Here is a 15,622-nt window from a genome sequence, read left to right as displayed (position 1 = left end):
ATGTTTTTACGATTGGATTTGTAAGTGTGGTGCACTGGGTGGGCAGTGCAACACACTTGAGAGGATGAAAATCCCTCCCCAACCACGAAGCAAGATTTACTGCTGACTCCTTTGAGTGAGTTGACTTTTGTGTGTCCATTCGTGTTAATAGATTTTTGAAAATGTTTTTGCTCATTCTCTTTGGCTTGGAGTTTTCTTTGTTAGGGGTTTTTGGGAGTCCTTTTTCCCTAAGGATTGTCTCAGTTGTTCTGCAACTCGAGGCTTTGTAATTTAGAACTTTGAGTTGCTTTTTTTGTGCTTCATGTGGTTTGTTCACATCAAGGGCTGAACTTGATGATGGAACCTTTTGATGATGGAACCTTTTTCTTTTTCCTCTTTGTCCCTTGTTGTGAACTACCATGGTTAAAATGTAAAAGACCATTCTCATTTGTTTATTTTTTTTTCACATGAAACCATATGTGGTTGCAGTTTCTTGTTTGATTATGAATGGTGAGAAGTTAAATGTCATCAATATTTAAGTGAACAACTAGGATGGATCGTTTCTTTTTTATAAACATTTGTTGGCTTAACCATTAATTAGAGTTTGATATTAAAAAAACAATAAAGGAAAATCTTGTAATAACCCAAATCGATGAAAAAGAAATTGTAACTTTACCTTCTTTTTTTTCCTGTTCTAGTATAAGGATCTCCATAGCAATTTAGGCACAAAGGAGGGAAAAAATGATATTTATAAAATAGCAAAAATGAGGGAAAGAAATGGTAAAGATTTCAATCATATTAGATGCATAGATATGGAAAAACTATTTCTACAACTTATTAAATGAAAACTGTACAAGTAATAGTATTTTAAAATGTTGTGATAACAATAAAAATAAACCGCACATCTCAAAAAAGATGAAAATAGGTAAAACGGTCGGTCCAAATGGTATTCTAGTTGATGTGTGAAAGGGGGCTTAGGATTTTGTTGGATTACTTGGCTAACTAAGTTGCAATAAGATTATAAATACAAGAAAATTGCTAGATGAATGGAGGAGAAGCATTGTGATTCCAATTTATTAAAAAAAGGATGATATTCAAAGTTGTAATAACTATAGAGGAATAAAACTTGGGAGCCATACTATGGCATTATGGAAAAGATTAATTGAAACCCACATTTACCAAAAAATAAAAAAAAAGATTAATTCAAACCCACTTAAGACAATAAATTAATATATTGGATAACCAATTTGATTTTATGCCCAGAAGGTAAACTATATAAACTGTTTATTTGCTTGGGAGATTAATGGAAAGATTTAGAGAATGTAAGAAGGATCTCCATATGATATTTATTGACTTGAAAAAAACACATATGATAGAGTCCTAGAAAGTTGATCTGCCGAATATTAGATAAGAATAGTATTTCAAGTAAATATGTAGACATAGTTAAAGATATGTATAATGGAGTAGTGACCTTAGTTAGTAAGTTCGGGAACGGCAATTGAACGGAACGGATACGTACGGCGCTTAAACGGATTAGACGGTAATAATACTTTTCAAAAATCCGGCTTCATAAAATGCATACGGTAATAATACGGACGCGTTTAATACGGATATAATACGGCATAGACGGCAATAATACTTTAAAAAAACGGACATATATTCATTATATAACATGCATTCACCACCTAATAAACAAAATAATATCATGATTTTATTAACTAAAATAAACACAATAATATAATATGCTATATAACATCTCTAAGATTATCATTTAACATACCAAAATATCAATAATCTACAAGAAATGAATGTAGATTGTCCGAAAATGACATGAGCAAGTTGAAAGACCAGAGAAACAAGAGGAGAGTACAAGACTTAAGTGCCGCTTTGTTGAACGGAGATGGCGAGGATGATTGGAGATGGAGGGCGGCTACTTTTGCCTCGCTACGGTTGGATGTTCAACGCAAATCGAAAGGGACGAAAGGGAAAGTGAAATCGTTTCCCTAAATTCTAATCTTTTGGATAATTTTTTTATAAAAAAGTATAATACGTGTATTATTCGAGTATAATACGTGCTTGCTTAAAAATGCGTTTTTTTATAAAAATACGGAAAAATAAGGGGACGGGAGTATTATACGTTTAAAAATACGGGAACGCGTATAATACGCGTATGATACGCGACTTTACTAACTAAGGTAGTGACTAGTGTAAGAACGGTGGGAGGAGGGAGAGGGTAGTAAATTCCCAACTATAATTGAATTACATCAAGGATCAGTTCTAAACATGTACTTATCTGAGCTAATCATAGATGAACTGACTATAGACATCCAAGATCAGATTCATTGGTGTATGTTTTTTGCTAATGAGATTTTTTTTTATGGACGAAACAAGAGCAGAGAAAAATGTGAAATTGTAATTATGGAGATCAATCTTGAAATCAAAAGGTTTTAAGATAAGTAGAATAAAGATAGAATATATATGGTATATAAATTTATAATAATAGGATGGATAGCAAGGTGGTTAAAATTGATGATAGAGAGATTTCGCATAATGTAGGTACTAGGTTCAATCATAAATAAGGAAGGAGAAATAGAGAATGGTGTTGCACAAAGAATTAGAGTAGGGTGGCTGTAGTGGAGGGTTGCATCTGAAGTGTTGTGTGATCAATGTATTCCTTTGAAACTTAAAGAAAAATTTTTCTAGGACAATTATACAACCCAGCAATGATGTATGGAGCTGAACGACGGAAAGTGAAAAAACACATTAACAAAAAAAACTTAATGTAACTAAAATGAGGATGTTGAGATGGTTGAGTGGTAAAATTATAAAAGATAAAAATAAGGAATGAACAAATGAGAGTTAATTTAGGAGTAGCTCCGATACATGATAACCTGTGAAAAAATCGTTTAAGGTGATATGGACATGTGCAATAGAGGCCTTTGAGTGCGCTAGTACGGAGAGGGATTTGGTTCAGTTCGAAGGATATAAAGAGCCTGGGGTAGGTCTAAAAAGACTAGACTCTAGGAGAAGTGTTGAGGAATGACGTGCATAGCTTAGGACTAGTAACAAGTACGGCTCCGAATAGAACTGATTGGAGAAAAAAGGATAGCCAACCCCATTTAGTTGGGATAAGGCTGAATTGCTCTTAATATTGTTGTTGTAATAAGGTAAAATCATGTCATTTCACATGTGTACATGAAAAGTAGACAAGACAATGACAACTTCTGACAACGACACGATGGTAAGAAACGTTCAACTAATTTAAAAATATCTTTTTACACTTTATTAAAAGAACTTTTGGGAATAACACAAGTGGAAAGTTACAACAAGATGCACCCAAAAAAAAAATTAGTTACATTTGATTCTCATTTCGCCACTCTTAATGGATGAAGGGAACCAATTCTATTTTAAACTTTCATTAAGGCATAATTTGGGTGCTGAGATTCCACACAGCTGAGAATTGGTCCATTTTTACATGCTAACAATGAGTAGTCCAATTGCCAAAACTAGAATCACTATATTGTTATTCAGGCTACAAATACCAGCACTTCAATACAAATCAAACTCCATGACTTTATGTGATTTTGATCCCTATAAGTTGTAAGAGTTGTATAAAGAAGAATGTTGATGCAATTCTCATGATGCTCAGGTATCTATCTGTTCATTATGCAACATCAATGGAAGCAATTCACTGTTGAAGGTTCTTTTCGGGGAAAGAGGAAAACAATTGCTCATTTCAAGGCTGAAATGTGTGGCTGTAAGCCTGTAACACTTATTTGGTGGGGAAAAGCTTTCAAGGCAGAATACGAAATCAGATGTGTTGTACCAGGAACACATAAAATTTTATCCAAAAAAAACGAAAAGTAGGAAAAATAATAAAAAATGAAAATCAAAGAGTATTCATTGCCGATTCCAAAATAAGTTGTGGGCATCAATTGGAATCGATCGACCCTGATTCCAATCTATTTCTCTGAACCATTGGGTGTAGGATGGTGAGTGGGTCAGGGGTGTGGGTGTGTTCCATATGAAAAATAATCCAGTATCCAAAGCTGTAGAAATAAGGCAAACTCTCCTTTAGAAGCATCATGAGAGCAATTTTTATGTAGTTGATCAATAACTTTGAACCGATATAAACATATATTTTCAATGTAGAAAACAGCAGCAGAAACTAAACTCTGAATAACTCCAAAGAGAAAAGAAACACCTCTAATTTGAGTCTACAAAAAACCCCTACCTTAAGCTTCAGTTGTCTTCATGCATCCTTATTAACTTCTTTTAGGTGTACCCTCACCCTTACCCTTTGTGAGTTTCAACATTTCTCAAATCCTTCCGAATAATTGAGTAGCTGAATTGAGTAGTATTTTCGCCAGTCTGCTTCAGGGATCTCAGTTTGATTCTCCTTCCATTGCGATTGAAGCTGCATATGTTTTCCTTTCCACCATACAAAACGTCATTGTCCTGCAACCATGGTCTTCCAAGTACTAGATCAGAGGTTGCCATTGGAATGATGTCACACCATATATCATCAGCCCAAGCTCTCCACTGAAATTGAGACTAGACACCTATTTTTTACAACAAATTCAGGTCCAATACCCAAGCAAGATGCAATATAGGGATGTGGATGCGCCTCTGTTTGGAGCTGTAGTTCCTTAACAATGCACTGGGACACATAATTCTCTTCGCTTCCATTCGTAATTACCATTGTAAGCACTTTTCCACTGCAATAGACATTCATCCTGAAAGGATTATTGCGTTGCAATAAACATTCATCATGTTTCTCCATCTCTTTTCGCTCATACTCAACATCTCTGCTTTCCTGCCTTCTTGTAGAACTTTCAGCAATGGCCTTTCCTTTGATATTTGTTGTTGTTTGTGAAGGCTTTTGCTTGGTAGCATTAGTGTAACTTGGGCTACTTTGGGATGTTTGAGTTTGAACCATATTTTTGTTTTTCTTCCCAATCCCAGACGAAAATTGTTTCAGACGCTCTTCAATTTCGAGAGCCAAACGAATAGCATCTATCAACCCATAAGATTGAAAAGTCATCCTGTTCAATTTGATTTCTTGGTTGAGACACATTTGGATTTCAGGGTTGAGACCGATCTTATATCGTACTAAGGTTTTCCAGTCAGGTTCTTTTATCAAATGATTCCGGTAGAACAATTCCTCAAACTTCCTTGAGTACTGTCCCACAGACATATTCTCTTGTAGAAGTAAAAGCAACTCCTCAAACAAGGATTCTTTATAATCAGGTGGCAGGAATCTCTTCTTCAACTTGAGCTTCATCTCTTCCCAGCTAGTAATGGAAGGTAGATCTTGTCGACAAAGACTGTTTTCTACAGATGACCACCAACGTCTGGCAAGCCCTTTAAGTTTCAATTTAGCAAATAGGACTCGACGATGTTCAGGCATCTCCAACAAATCAAAGAAGTCATCCATCTTACTCAACCAGTCCATAAAATCATTCGGACTTGATTTTCCATCCAACTCTTCAACATCAATGTCTAAATCATCAAGCCACTGATTAGAATTGGATCTTTCTTGATCTTCTTGCACTATCTTTTCAATACCCTGTCTTCTTACAATAGGATTAGGATTAGGATTTCCATGGGTGTCGTCTCTCTTCGCTGGGACATCTTCACCTTCCTGTGCTCCTTTTGTTTTGAGTCGATTACTGCCTGTGGTTTGTGATTCTCTCAGAAATTGAAGATCCTCTTTAATCTCCTTCATGCCAATCATCAACTCTACTAAAATATCATCTCTTTCTCTATCAGTCTTGTATGAACTGCTACTTAGAATGGGCATGGTTGTTGTTTATGAGGCCCTACCCAAAGCTTATCAGGAGAATAATAGCAGAGTAAAATATGACCACAGAATCAAAAACACAAACACTTACAGGACAAAGCACCCCCAACAAAAAAAAGAACCACTGAAGAATGACAGAAAAGCAGCAAGAATTAATGGCTGGTTATTCGCAAGATTCGAAGTTCGAATCCCCAGAAATCATCGAAGTGAGCAATTTGATACCCAAAAACACAGTAGCGATCAAGCTTGCTTGCCTGCCTTATATAAAGGGTGCCGCCCCTTTCTTCTTTCCAAATAAAAGAAGGAATTGGATTTTACATTATCAGACACTGAAAGTCCTTTCCTATGACCCTGATTTCTTTCTAAATATACAATTCTTTCCAAATAAAAGAAGGGTTTGGATCTTACGTTATAAAAAACTTTCCTTTTTTCCGGTAGAGGGTGGGGCTCCCCCTGCCAGAATATACTGTCCTATTAGAGGAAATTGAGGAAATTGACCGGTAAATAAATTGAAATGATAATTTTCCGGTGGATCATTGACTTTTCAAGGGAAGAGTCGGGGCCAAAGAGTAAAAAGAGAGGAAAATGATATGGGATTGAACCAAGCTGGTTATACCCTTGACTACATTATTTATCTCTATTGTGGATGAGGTTATTTTGGTATTTTCCTCTCCTCCTCCTCTCCCTTTACTCTTTGGCTTCAACTCTTCCCATGAATAGTCGGTGACCTGCTCGGGCTTCCTCCTCAGCAAAGCTTCTATTGTTCCCATCTTATACGTCGATGGCTTTGCCCTCTGCTACTTATCCATCAACTCCATCCTCTATCGAAATGTCCTTCCCCAACTCCTCGAACTCCATCATCTTGCAAAACGTCAAAGATAGAGAATGAAGAACGAGAACAATCCAAACCCCTTGTGACCATGGGAGAATTTTTCTATCTTTTCAGCTCGTTTTGTTTTGAAAACATGGATAGACATACATTTCTATTGTTCATAGTTCAACTTATAAGGCTAGGTGCCGATCACATCCAGGAAGTTGTGAAGGACAATATAGTTAAGGGTAATTTTCACATACCACCCCTGAGGTTTGACGAAAGGATAATTTTACTCCCCAGTTTTGAAAAATTCTGCGTACCCCCCTGAGGTTTGCAAACAGTAACAAATAAGCTCATTCCGTCAGTTCATGACTAACAGTGTTAAAAATAAGAGGTGAACTGACAAAATTACCCTTGCAAGAAAAGAACAAAAAAAAAAAAAACCTACAACTCATCTTCCCCAAATCGATTAGGGAAGATGAGTTGCAGGTATCCTGAAAATCTTCTCTCTTCGTTGGATATTATTGATTTCTGAAGAGGAAGGAAAGACATGTATGAACTCGACCCATCATCTAACTTATCTTTTTAATCGTAGCTAAACTGTGATTATTATTTGCAGATTGGTTCATGAAGAAATTACTCTTACTCATAATCGTAATTGGGCTTATCCTAACATTTCTGAAAGTGCGCGGATGCAAAATCTGAAAGGCACAACAAGAACCCTAGTTCATTTGAAGCTCATTGAAGGAAGTTAGGAGGCCATGGCATTAGATTTGGCTGAGGAAACTGGTCAGTCTGAAGATCCCACAGTTGGGTATCCGGTGGCAGTAGGAGGAGATTTAGTTGAATTAGGGTTATTGAGAGAGTCCAGATTAGGGTAATAAAGAAGCGAGATGTAAGAGAGTGGTTAGGTATTGGGGTTAGGGTTTGTTGGGAAGAAAGAAGAGGCTAATGGGGAAGAAGAAGAAGATGAAACAGTAACATTGGCAAACGTTTTTTTTAATTCTTCAATCGCATCTAGAAAAGGCTACAATGTGAATCTGATTGAAAATGTACTCAGTCAAGTAAGTCATGACCGACTTTTTCTTTCTTTCTTTCCAACAAACCTGAAAATTCAGAAACATTACCTCAACAAAATTAAGCACAATACCTGAAATTTTACAAGGAAACAAAGCATTTGTAAGGAAATATTCTTGGATGGATCAATTCAAAAACTTAAAATTCAGAAACATTTTCTAAATTGAGCGGACGGAGAGAAAAACTGAGGATGAGGCCAGGTTTTACCTTCAACGTTTTTGGATTTTGGTGCCATTAATTGATCGATTAGGGTTGTGTGATTAGAAAAGTTGCAGAGGAAGGAAGATGGAAGAAGAGGGAAATTCTTCATCACTGCTTTTCCCAACTTATTTCATGAAGATTAACTCATTTATCCATGAAATAAAAGATCTTTTTAAACTTATTTTGCATAAAACCTGCAACTCATCTTCCCCAATCAATTTGGGGAAGATGACTTGCAAGTTTTTTTTTTTTTTTCTTGCAAGGGTAATTTTGTCAGTTCACCTCTTATTTTTAACACTGTTAATCATGAATTGACGGAATGGGCTTATTTGTTACTGTTTGCAAACCTCAGAGGGGTACGTAAATTTCTCAAAACTGGGGGGTAAAATTATCTTTTCGTCAAACCTCAGGGGTAGTATGTGTAAATTACCCTATAGTTAATTATTGCTTTTATTAATGGGAAAAAGAACATTAACTGGTCGCATAGTTAGCGTGGTTCCTGTGCCTAGAGACAATCCAATGCCTTTATGCGCGAAAAGATCATTCAATCTCCAACGAAATCGAAAACCACATTCAATACCAGATTTGGTATAATTTCTATTTTGATTTCAGATTGATTTAATGAAGTAGTCAACAAAAAGATTTTTTTATCAATAAATTGAAATTGTTGTGTTTTTATCAATCTAAAATATTTCAGGAATAGGAAATCCATTTGGTAGTTCAATTTTTTAGAATATTTTCTTTGGGAATGGATGGTGGTGACAGACGGAGGTGGGTTTGGGAAGGTGGTGGCAGGGGGCATGGTGATGGTAAGACCATCATGAGAAGAAGAAGGGTGGTGTTTTATTTTTAACATGAAATTACTGCTTTATGCATCAAATTAATCATGTGCTCATTAAAGAGCAAGAGTGAAATCAATTTCAATTTCAAAATTGAAACAACTGCTCAACTATTTCAAAATTTTTATTCTATTTGATTTATGTTTCACTTAAATAAAGTGTAAAAGCCAAATCAAACAATTTTCGAAATAGAAAAACCCATAAAATTGGAATAGAAATCATACCAAATCAGGCCCAAACCAATGCCTTTGTGCACACTTTCATTGGCTACTGCACTAGTGCATGGCTACAAGATTAGTTAGCACTCTCTTGCCTAGGGATGTAAACAAATCGGATTCGGCTCGGATGCGAATCAGATGTGATCGGATTCAGATATTCTTTGGCCGAATGCTTGATACCTCTAAACGGACTCGGAAGTAGATCAAATTCAGATTTTCGACCATCCACTTACATCTTTGCCTTGTGTAACTTGGACCTTCCTCCTCCTAGTGGATACAATTCACTCTAATCCATATTTCTTAAATCATGATTTTCTTGTCCTTGTATTCTAAAACCTGTTGAATCTTCAAAAACCCTTAAGATCATTATTTACTTAATTTTTTGTTATTAAGTATTCGGATTTTTTTCCGAATATCTCTAAACGAATATGGATGTCTCTAAACGGATACGGATGCGGATTAGGATTCAAATTCGGAATTCGGTTATCCATTTATTGCCCCTTTTTAATTTATGAAGTTTATTTCCATTAAAAAAAAAAGGAAAAATTGGGACCGTACATGATAATGAGGGGGTATAAAAGTCATCTCGCACTACTTGGTACAGTTCTGGCATTAATGAAAAGGTAGAGGAGATTTTGGGTAATTCATTATGACTGCCAACTGAAACCCTAGCTATAAACTTCACAACCTCTCTCCCGGAGCTCTTTCAGAGGCTAGCAGCAGGCGGAAGCTAGTTGAAGTGGTGCAAAATGTCGAAGCGAGGTAACTGAGTCTTCTTCTCCATCTCTTTGTTCGCTTGGATTAGGGTTTTTGGTATCCCAGTATGTATATGCGATGATGAACTCACTGATGAGTTGTTGCTGTTAATGAGTTGCAGGTCGCGGAGGTTCGGCCGGAAACAAGTTCCGGATGTCGCTGGGTCTTCCTGTTGCGGCAACTGTTAACTGCGCCGACAACACCGGAGCAAAGAATCTCTACATCATATCGGTGAAGGGGATCAAGGGTCGTCTCAACCGATTGCCCTCTGCTTGTGTTGGTGACATGGTGATGGCCACCGTGAAGAAGGGGAAGCCCGATCTGAGGAAGAAGGTCATGCCTGCTGTCATAGTCAGGCAGCGCAAGCCTTGGCGCCGAAAGGATGGTGTCTTCATGTACTTTGAAGGTAGTATTTTTGGGGTTGTTTTAAAGTAATCTCTAAGAAGTCTAATTGTTGTTATTCTTACATGTTTACTCCTGGACCATCAACAGCTAATAATGTGATGTTTCGATGTGTTCTATTTCAGACGAGTGCATATATATTGATTAGGAATTTTTTTGGTCTAACTTTATCACTCTCAATCTTTCCTCCGACAGCACTTTTTGTAGTTAAGTCGTAATATCCTTGTGTAGCTAATTGCTTGGATTTGTTGTAAAGGTGAGATCATGATTGTTTGGATCAGTAGAGTGCTATGTCTGAAATGCATGGTTTTGCTGTAATCTGTTATTTGTGTATCTCCGGTGAGTGAAAACACTCAAAACAGTCTTAAGTTGTATTCATTGCGATATGTTGTTCTTGGTCGGTGGAGTCCTTCCAGCGGTCGAAAGCAATTTTTTCGGGTTCTTCTAAATACCATACTACAGTGAAAATATATAGATTAAATTGTAGAAACTAGGTTGTCTAGGCCACATGCATGTTACTAAATTCTTGCTAGTTGTCTAGCTTCAGCGCACAATACTACTGGCATTTGTATAGAGAAAATGTAATCCCCAGATGGTTTGATGTTTGTTTCCCGTAACAATTCATTGCTGCATGCAGATTGTTTCCTTATTGGGAATTAATTTTGGAATGTTTTATTATGTTGGACCTGCACAATCCGAAATGCATTACATCTTATCTGTTGCACTGTTGTGCACAGTGCATTTTTCCTGAAGGTTGTTTACTTATTATCTGAGTAGGGATAAGACTTGGCTGAGTTGTTGCTTCTTTACTAGTTGAGTTGTCCCAATATTCATGTGACTACTCATAGGAAGAAGCATATATTAAAGAAAGGCCAGTTTTAAACAGCATGGTGCTCTTTTCTCTGGCATTGTGTTACCTGTCTTCTGGTATATTTCTGTTCCCTCAGTTCCAAACTGTTCCAAAATACAAGAACCAGAACTGATTAGTAGAACCAGGATGACCCGAAACAGAGAAATGGATCAGCTTAGGGAGAAAAGTAATAACTCAATACAGAGAGGTCAGGAAGGCCCAATTATGTGGGCGGGTGTTATGAGTATAATGTGTCTGCAGAAGAGCTCAGTAAACAGATGTCTAATATGGCCTGTGGAGACAGCTCATTGTGCTACTAGAAGAACGGAGTAGCAGAGCTAGAACTTATATATAGACTAATAAGCCCCAGTACTTGAGACCAGTAATCAATAGATTAGATAATCAGAAACTGTGTACCTAATTTGAGTCAAATTTGATCAATATCATAAAAGATATTCCAGAAGAAAGCAACTAGAATACTTGAATGAAAACAGGGGAGCCACAGGTGTATAAGAAATTAAGAACTAGAATAACTTAACCTGTTGTGATAGATAGAGTAGAATAGATAGAAGCCAGGAATCCATTTGAAACCCCTTGGAATCCACCAAGTAAAATCTGAGAATCCACTCGTGTAGAAAATAATAGGTTGTCGACATTACAAAGTACTCAGTTGCATAGTTGTCAAGGCGTCACCTAGGTTACTGCCTTGGCATCCAGGCGCTTCGACAACTAGTGTTGCCTAGGCGGGCATTTTGGTCACCTTGTTGGTGTCGCCCTAGACAGGCATTTTGGTCGCCTTGTTGGTGTCGCTTTGCATCAGGCCCCCGCCAACACCTTGGGTCACCTTGCCGTGAGTCCCATGATAACTTTGCTCAGTTGTCCGTGCCCTGAAAGGTTGCTTATAACAGAATGAATAATAGTTATAGTTGCTTGGCTGTTCAGTGTGGACTAAGTTCATCAGTAGACATATTAGTCTTGTGTATCCCATGTTTCTCTTTGAAAATCGCGTGCTATATGATTTTATTTATGAATGAAATATTATAAATGATCTATGGTTCAATAAAGACGGTAAGGGTGATCATCTTTTTAATGTTCAGACATTTTTTTTGGGTATCTTGAAGCAAGCGTATGATTTGTCAATAAATTGTTGGATCTTTGGTGTGTAGTCTTTCTTCCGTTCAGGTGTATATAAAGAGGTCAATAATTTCCTACACTGATTGTTGTTGTGCCATTGTTTTTGCAGATAATGCTGGGGTTATAGTGAATCCCAAGGGAGAAATGAAAGGTAACTTGCATTCTCCAATGTATGTTACAAAATAGTTCTCAGAATTAGATGTTGGCTTCCATATATTGAATGCATACCATTTTTTTTGTGGGCTGATGGCTTGTGGCTGTCTTTGTAATCCTTGTCGTTGGAGTTCTCTTGAACTGCAAGTCCAAAGCTTGATTGGTTTGTCAGAAATTTGGATTATGAGAACATCAACCCCTGGTGTGGCAGTTCTTAGTGCTGGTTGACAATGATCAGTTGATACTTTATGGAGTTTCTCGTCATTATTGTGCTTGTTGGATTTGCAGGATCAGCTATTACTGGTCCGATAGGAAAGGAGTGTGCAGATCTCTGGCCTAGGATTGCTAGTGCTGCCAATGCCATCGTTTAAGAGTCGGGAGGCCCAGCTTGAATATTCAAAAATGTATTTATGACTATCAAATTTTGTTTCGATTAGTTGGTTGTAACCGTGGAGTGCTGTGATGTTCCATTTTAGGTTTTTGAAAGTGAGAAAATTTAGCTAATTCGAAATGCTAGTTGTGCTCTATTCTTACTATCTTAAATTTGTGATGTTTGCTAAACAATTCCTGATTCAGCACAAATCATGAGTTTATTTACCAATCGTGAATTACGAACCCTACTTCACTGTAGGCAGCTTCTTTTGCTGTTTTATGTTAAAACAAAAACAGTAATGTTCGGTAGGAAGGATTTTGTAGGTTGCTGCTGAGTTTCGACCACTTCTTATGTTCTCCTGCAGTTGGTTGTTCCGGTGGTTTATTGTTATTTTGGGGTAATGGTTAAGACTTGCAACTTCTCTCAGTCTTCTTGGTGCATCCATATTTATGTCACGCTTCCTACTTCTAATGAAGGCTGGTTCATGACTTCTGTTTATATGCTTTCTACTCATTTGAGGGGACCTTAGTGGTTCTCACCGTCTAACTTCGTCTCTGATTCACCCAAAAAAAAAAAGAAAGATAAATGGTTTCTCGGTGGAGATTGAACTCCTATCTTTCACCTCGGGTCAAGAGGAGAAGGGGGGGGGGGGTTGGGGGGAGGAATTAAAGAGCTTTCTCAGTCCAATCTAAGGTCAAACCTCTGACCTTATTGATGGTAGATTCGATAGAGCCCTGGCAAATTTTGATTGGGTAGAAGTCTACCTAGAGGCTAATGTGGAGCATATATGTTCATGGCCACGTCAGAGTGTCAGACCAACACAATCTCTATAAGGATCGTAGGACACGCTAGCTATGGAGGCGGCCTTTTCGATTTGAAGCATTTTGGCTGTTAGAAGTTAGAACACAGTTGCAAGGAGTTGGTTGTCAACAACTGGACTCTGGAGAACAATGGCTTATCTTCTAAACGAAACTCTTTCTCCTTAGAGGTTCTCTCCTCAAATGGAATAGAGAGGTAGTATGGAATCTAATCAACAAGGAAAAGCACATTCGTTCCATTCTCCAGGATTGAAAGCGCTAGGGAGGAAGATTGGTATTATGCAGAAAACTATTTTATTGCATTACTTAAGGGGGTATTAAATCAACAAGAATCATTGTGGCAAAAGAAGTCTCGCTCTATACGGGTTACTATTTACTAAAGGTGATCGCAATTCCAGATTCTTCGACCTAACTACTATGATGTTTACAGCCAGAAACATTATCAGAGGCCTCCACCATCATGGCCTGTACGTAACACAGAGGACTGCCCTCAGTGAAGTGGTGACCGGCCACTTCAAAAGCATCTTCACCTAGGCCAGCCCTCCAAATTCACCCAGATTACTTCTGTCATATTGCTAGCTGAGTGACAAGTACTGATAATGATGGTTTACTTGCACTCATCACTGCTCACTGCAGAGGAGATTCGAAAACCGATCTAAAACCGATCTTCAAATGTCCCCATGGAAGGCACCAGGTCCTGATGGATTCTCTAGCATGTTCTTCACAAATTCCTGGAACGTTGTTGGCCTAAATATTATATCTATGGTTATATTATATCTATGGTACAAGATTTCTTCACCACCGGTGCCTTTTCCAAGCCACTAAATAGAACGTATCTCACACTCATTCCCAAAGTGGAGAACATGGAGTCCATTGGAGACTAGAGACCTATTAGTTTATGCAACTTTTGCTACAAAATAACAACCAAGATATTGGTGAGTCGATTGAGACCATTGCTTCACAAGATAATCTCATTAAATCTGAATGGGTTCATTCGAGGTAGGCATATACAAGATAATATCTTAATTTGTCATGAACTCATGCATTGTATCAAATCTCACAGAAAAAGACACAACAGTTTGATGGCCATAAAGATCAACATGAGCAAGGCATATGATTGCCTCGAATGGGGCTTCATTCGATCGGTCTTATGTAGCTATGGATTTCATCCTTGGTGGATTGATAGGGTTATGTTTTGCGTAGAGACCTCTCAACTAGTGGTTCTTCTGAATAGTTCTCTGCTAGATTTTTCCTCTCTACAGTGAGGTCTAAGCCAAGGAGATCCTCTTTCTTCCTATCTCTTTGTATTATGTGTAGAGGTCCTATCATCCCACCTTGAGGAGGCAAATGCAATACATAGCTCCAAGACATCAGATTGTGTAGGGGGGGAGAACACATTACACATATGGCATTCGCAAACGACCTTATTCTTTTTGGGTAAACTTCTAGGATGGAGGCAAGGAATCTCACACAAATTATTAACAAAATCTGTGATATGTCGGGCAATGCCTAAACATCACAAAGACCAGAGCACATTACAACCTGAATGTTCAAGCATCATTAAAACAAGAACTCTCAATGACATTTCATGTTACCCTAAACCCTAAGAAGGATATATATTGGGGATTCCTCCCATATCTGGTAAATTAAGGAAGTTCGATTGCATGAACTTGATCCAAAGGGTGAATTCCAAGTTAGAAGGATGGAAATCCAAAGTCCATCAACTGGGAACAAGGATGCAAGTTTGGCCCTAACGGCCCGAGCCCACCCTGAGCCCGAACAAGGCTTGGGTTTAAATACCTTGGCCCTAAGGGTGGGTTAGGTTTGGGAATTTCCAACCTTGAGTCAAGATCAGGCCGGGTCAAAGTTGAGCTTGGCCCAACCCAACCTTATCCTCTTGTTCTTCTTCTTCCCAACTTGGCTAGCCCATGCATCTCCCATCGCCCCCATGGTTAGGGCCAATCAAGGTCAAGCTAACCTGATCTTGAGGGCTGGTTAGGGTTGGATTTTTTTGGCCCTGACTTAGGGCCGAGTCGGGCCTTGGTCTAGCTAAAGGGACTCAAGGATGGATTGGGACTTTAAAAGACCTGACCCTGTTGCAGCCCTAGCTAGCAAGCACATTTTGATTCAATCAACTCTCTTAGCTCTTCCTTTACACTATATGACATGCTTCCAACTTCCATCTACTATCTTACAGGCTCTGGA

At 38.0% G+C, this 15,622-nt stretch overlaps 1 protein-coding gene and 1 non-coding gene across 2 annotated transcripts; both read left to right on the top strand.

The window, feature by feature from the left end:
- Positions 1-9,652: 9,652 nt before the first annotated feature.
- Positions 9,653-12,669, top strand: LOC122667742 (60S ribosomal protein L23). Its single transcript, XM_043864146.1, has 4 exons — positions 9,653-9,693; positions 9,809-10,093; positions 12,183-12,224; positions 12,515-12,669. The coding sequence occupies exons 1-4, from the start codon at positions 9,681-9,683 to the stop codon at positions 12,595-12,597; spliced, it is 423 nt and encodes a 140-aa protein (XP_043720081.1). The 5' UTR covers positions 9,653-9,680; the 3' UTR covers positions 12,598-12,669.
- Positions 10,887-11,024, top strand: LOC122670170. Its single transcript, XR_006334147.1, has one exon. It is a non-coding gene; the product is annotated as a small nucleolar RNA snoR137 (small nucleolar RNA).
- Positions 12,670-15,622: the final 2,953 nt, after the last annotated feature.

This window comes from Telopea speciosissima, chromosome 7 (genome assembly GCF_018873765.1).
Source record: "Telopea speciosissima isolate NSW1024214 ecotype Mountain lineage chromosome 7, Tspe_v1, whole genome shotgun sequence".
Taxonomy (NCBI): Eukaryota; Viridiplantae; Streptophyta; class Magnoliopsida; order Proteales; family Proteaceae; genus Telopea; species Telopea speciosissima.
The sequence above is the reverse complement of the archived record's forward strand: the minus strand, read 5'-3'. Positions and strand labels throughout refer to the sequence as shown.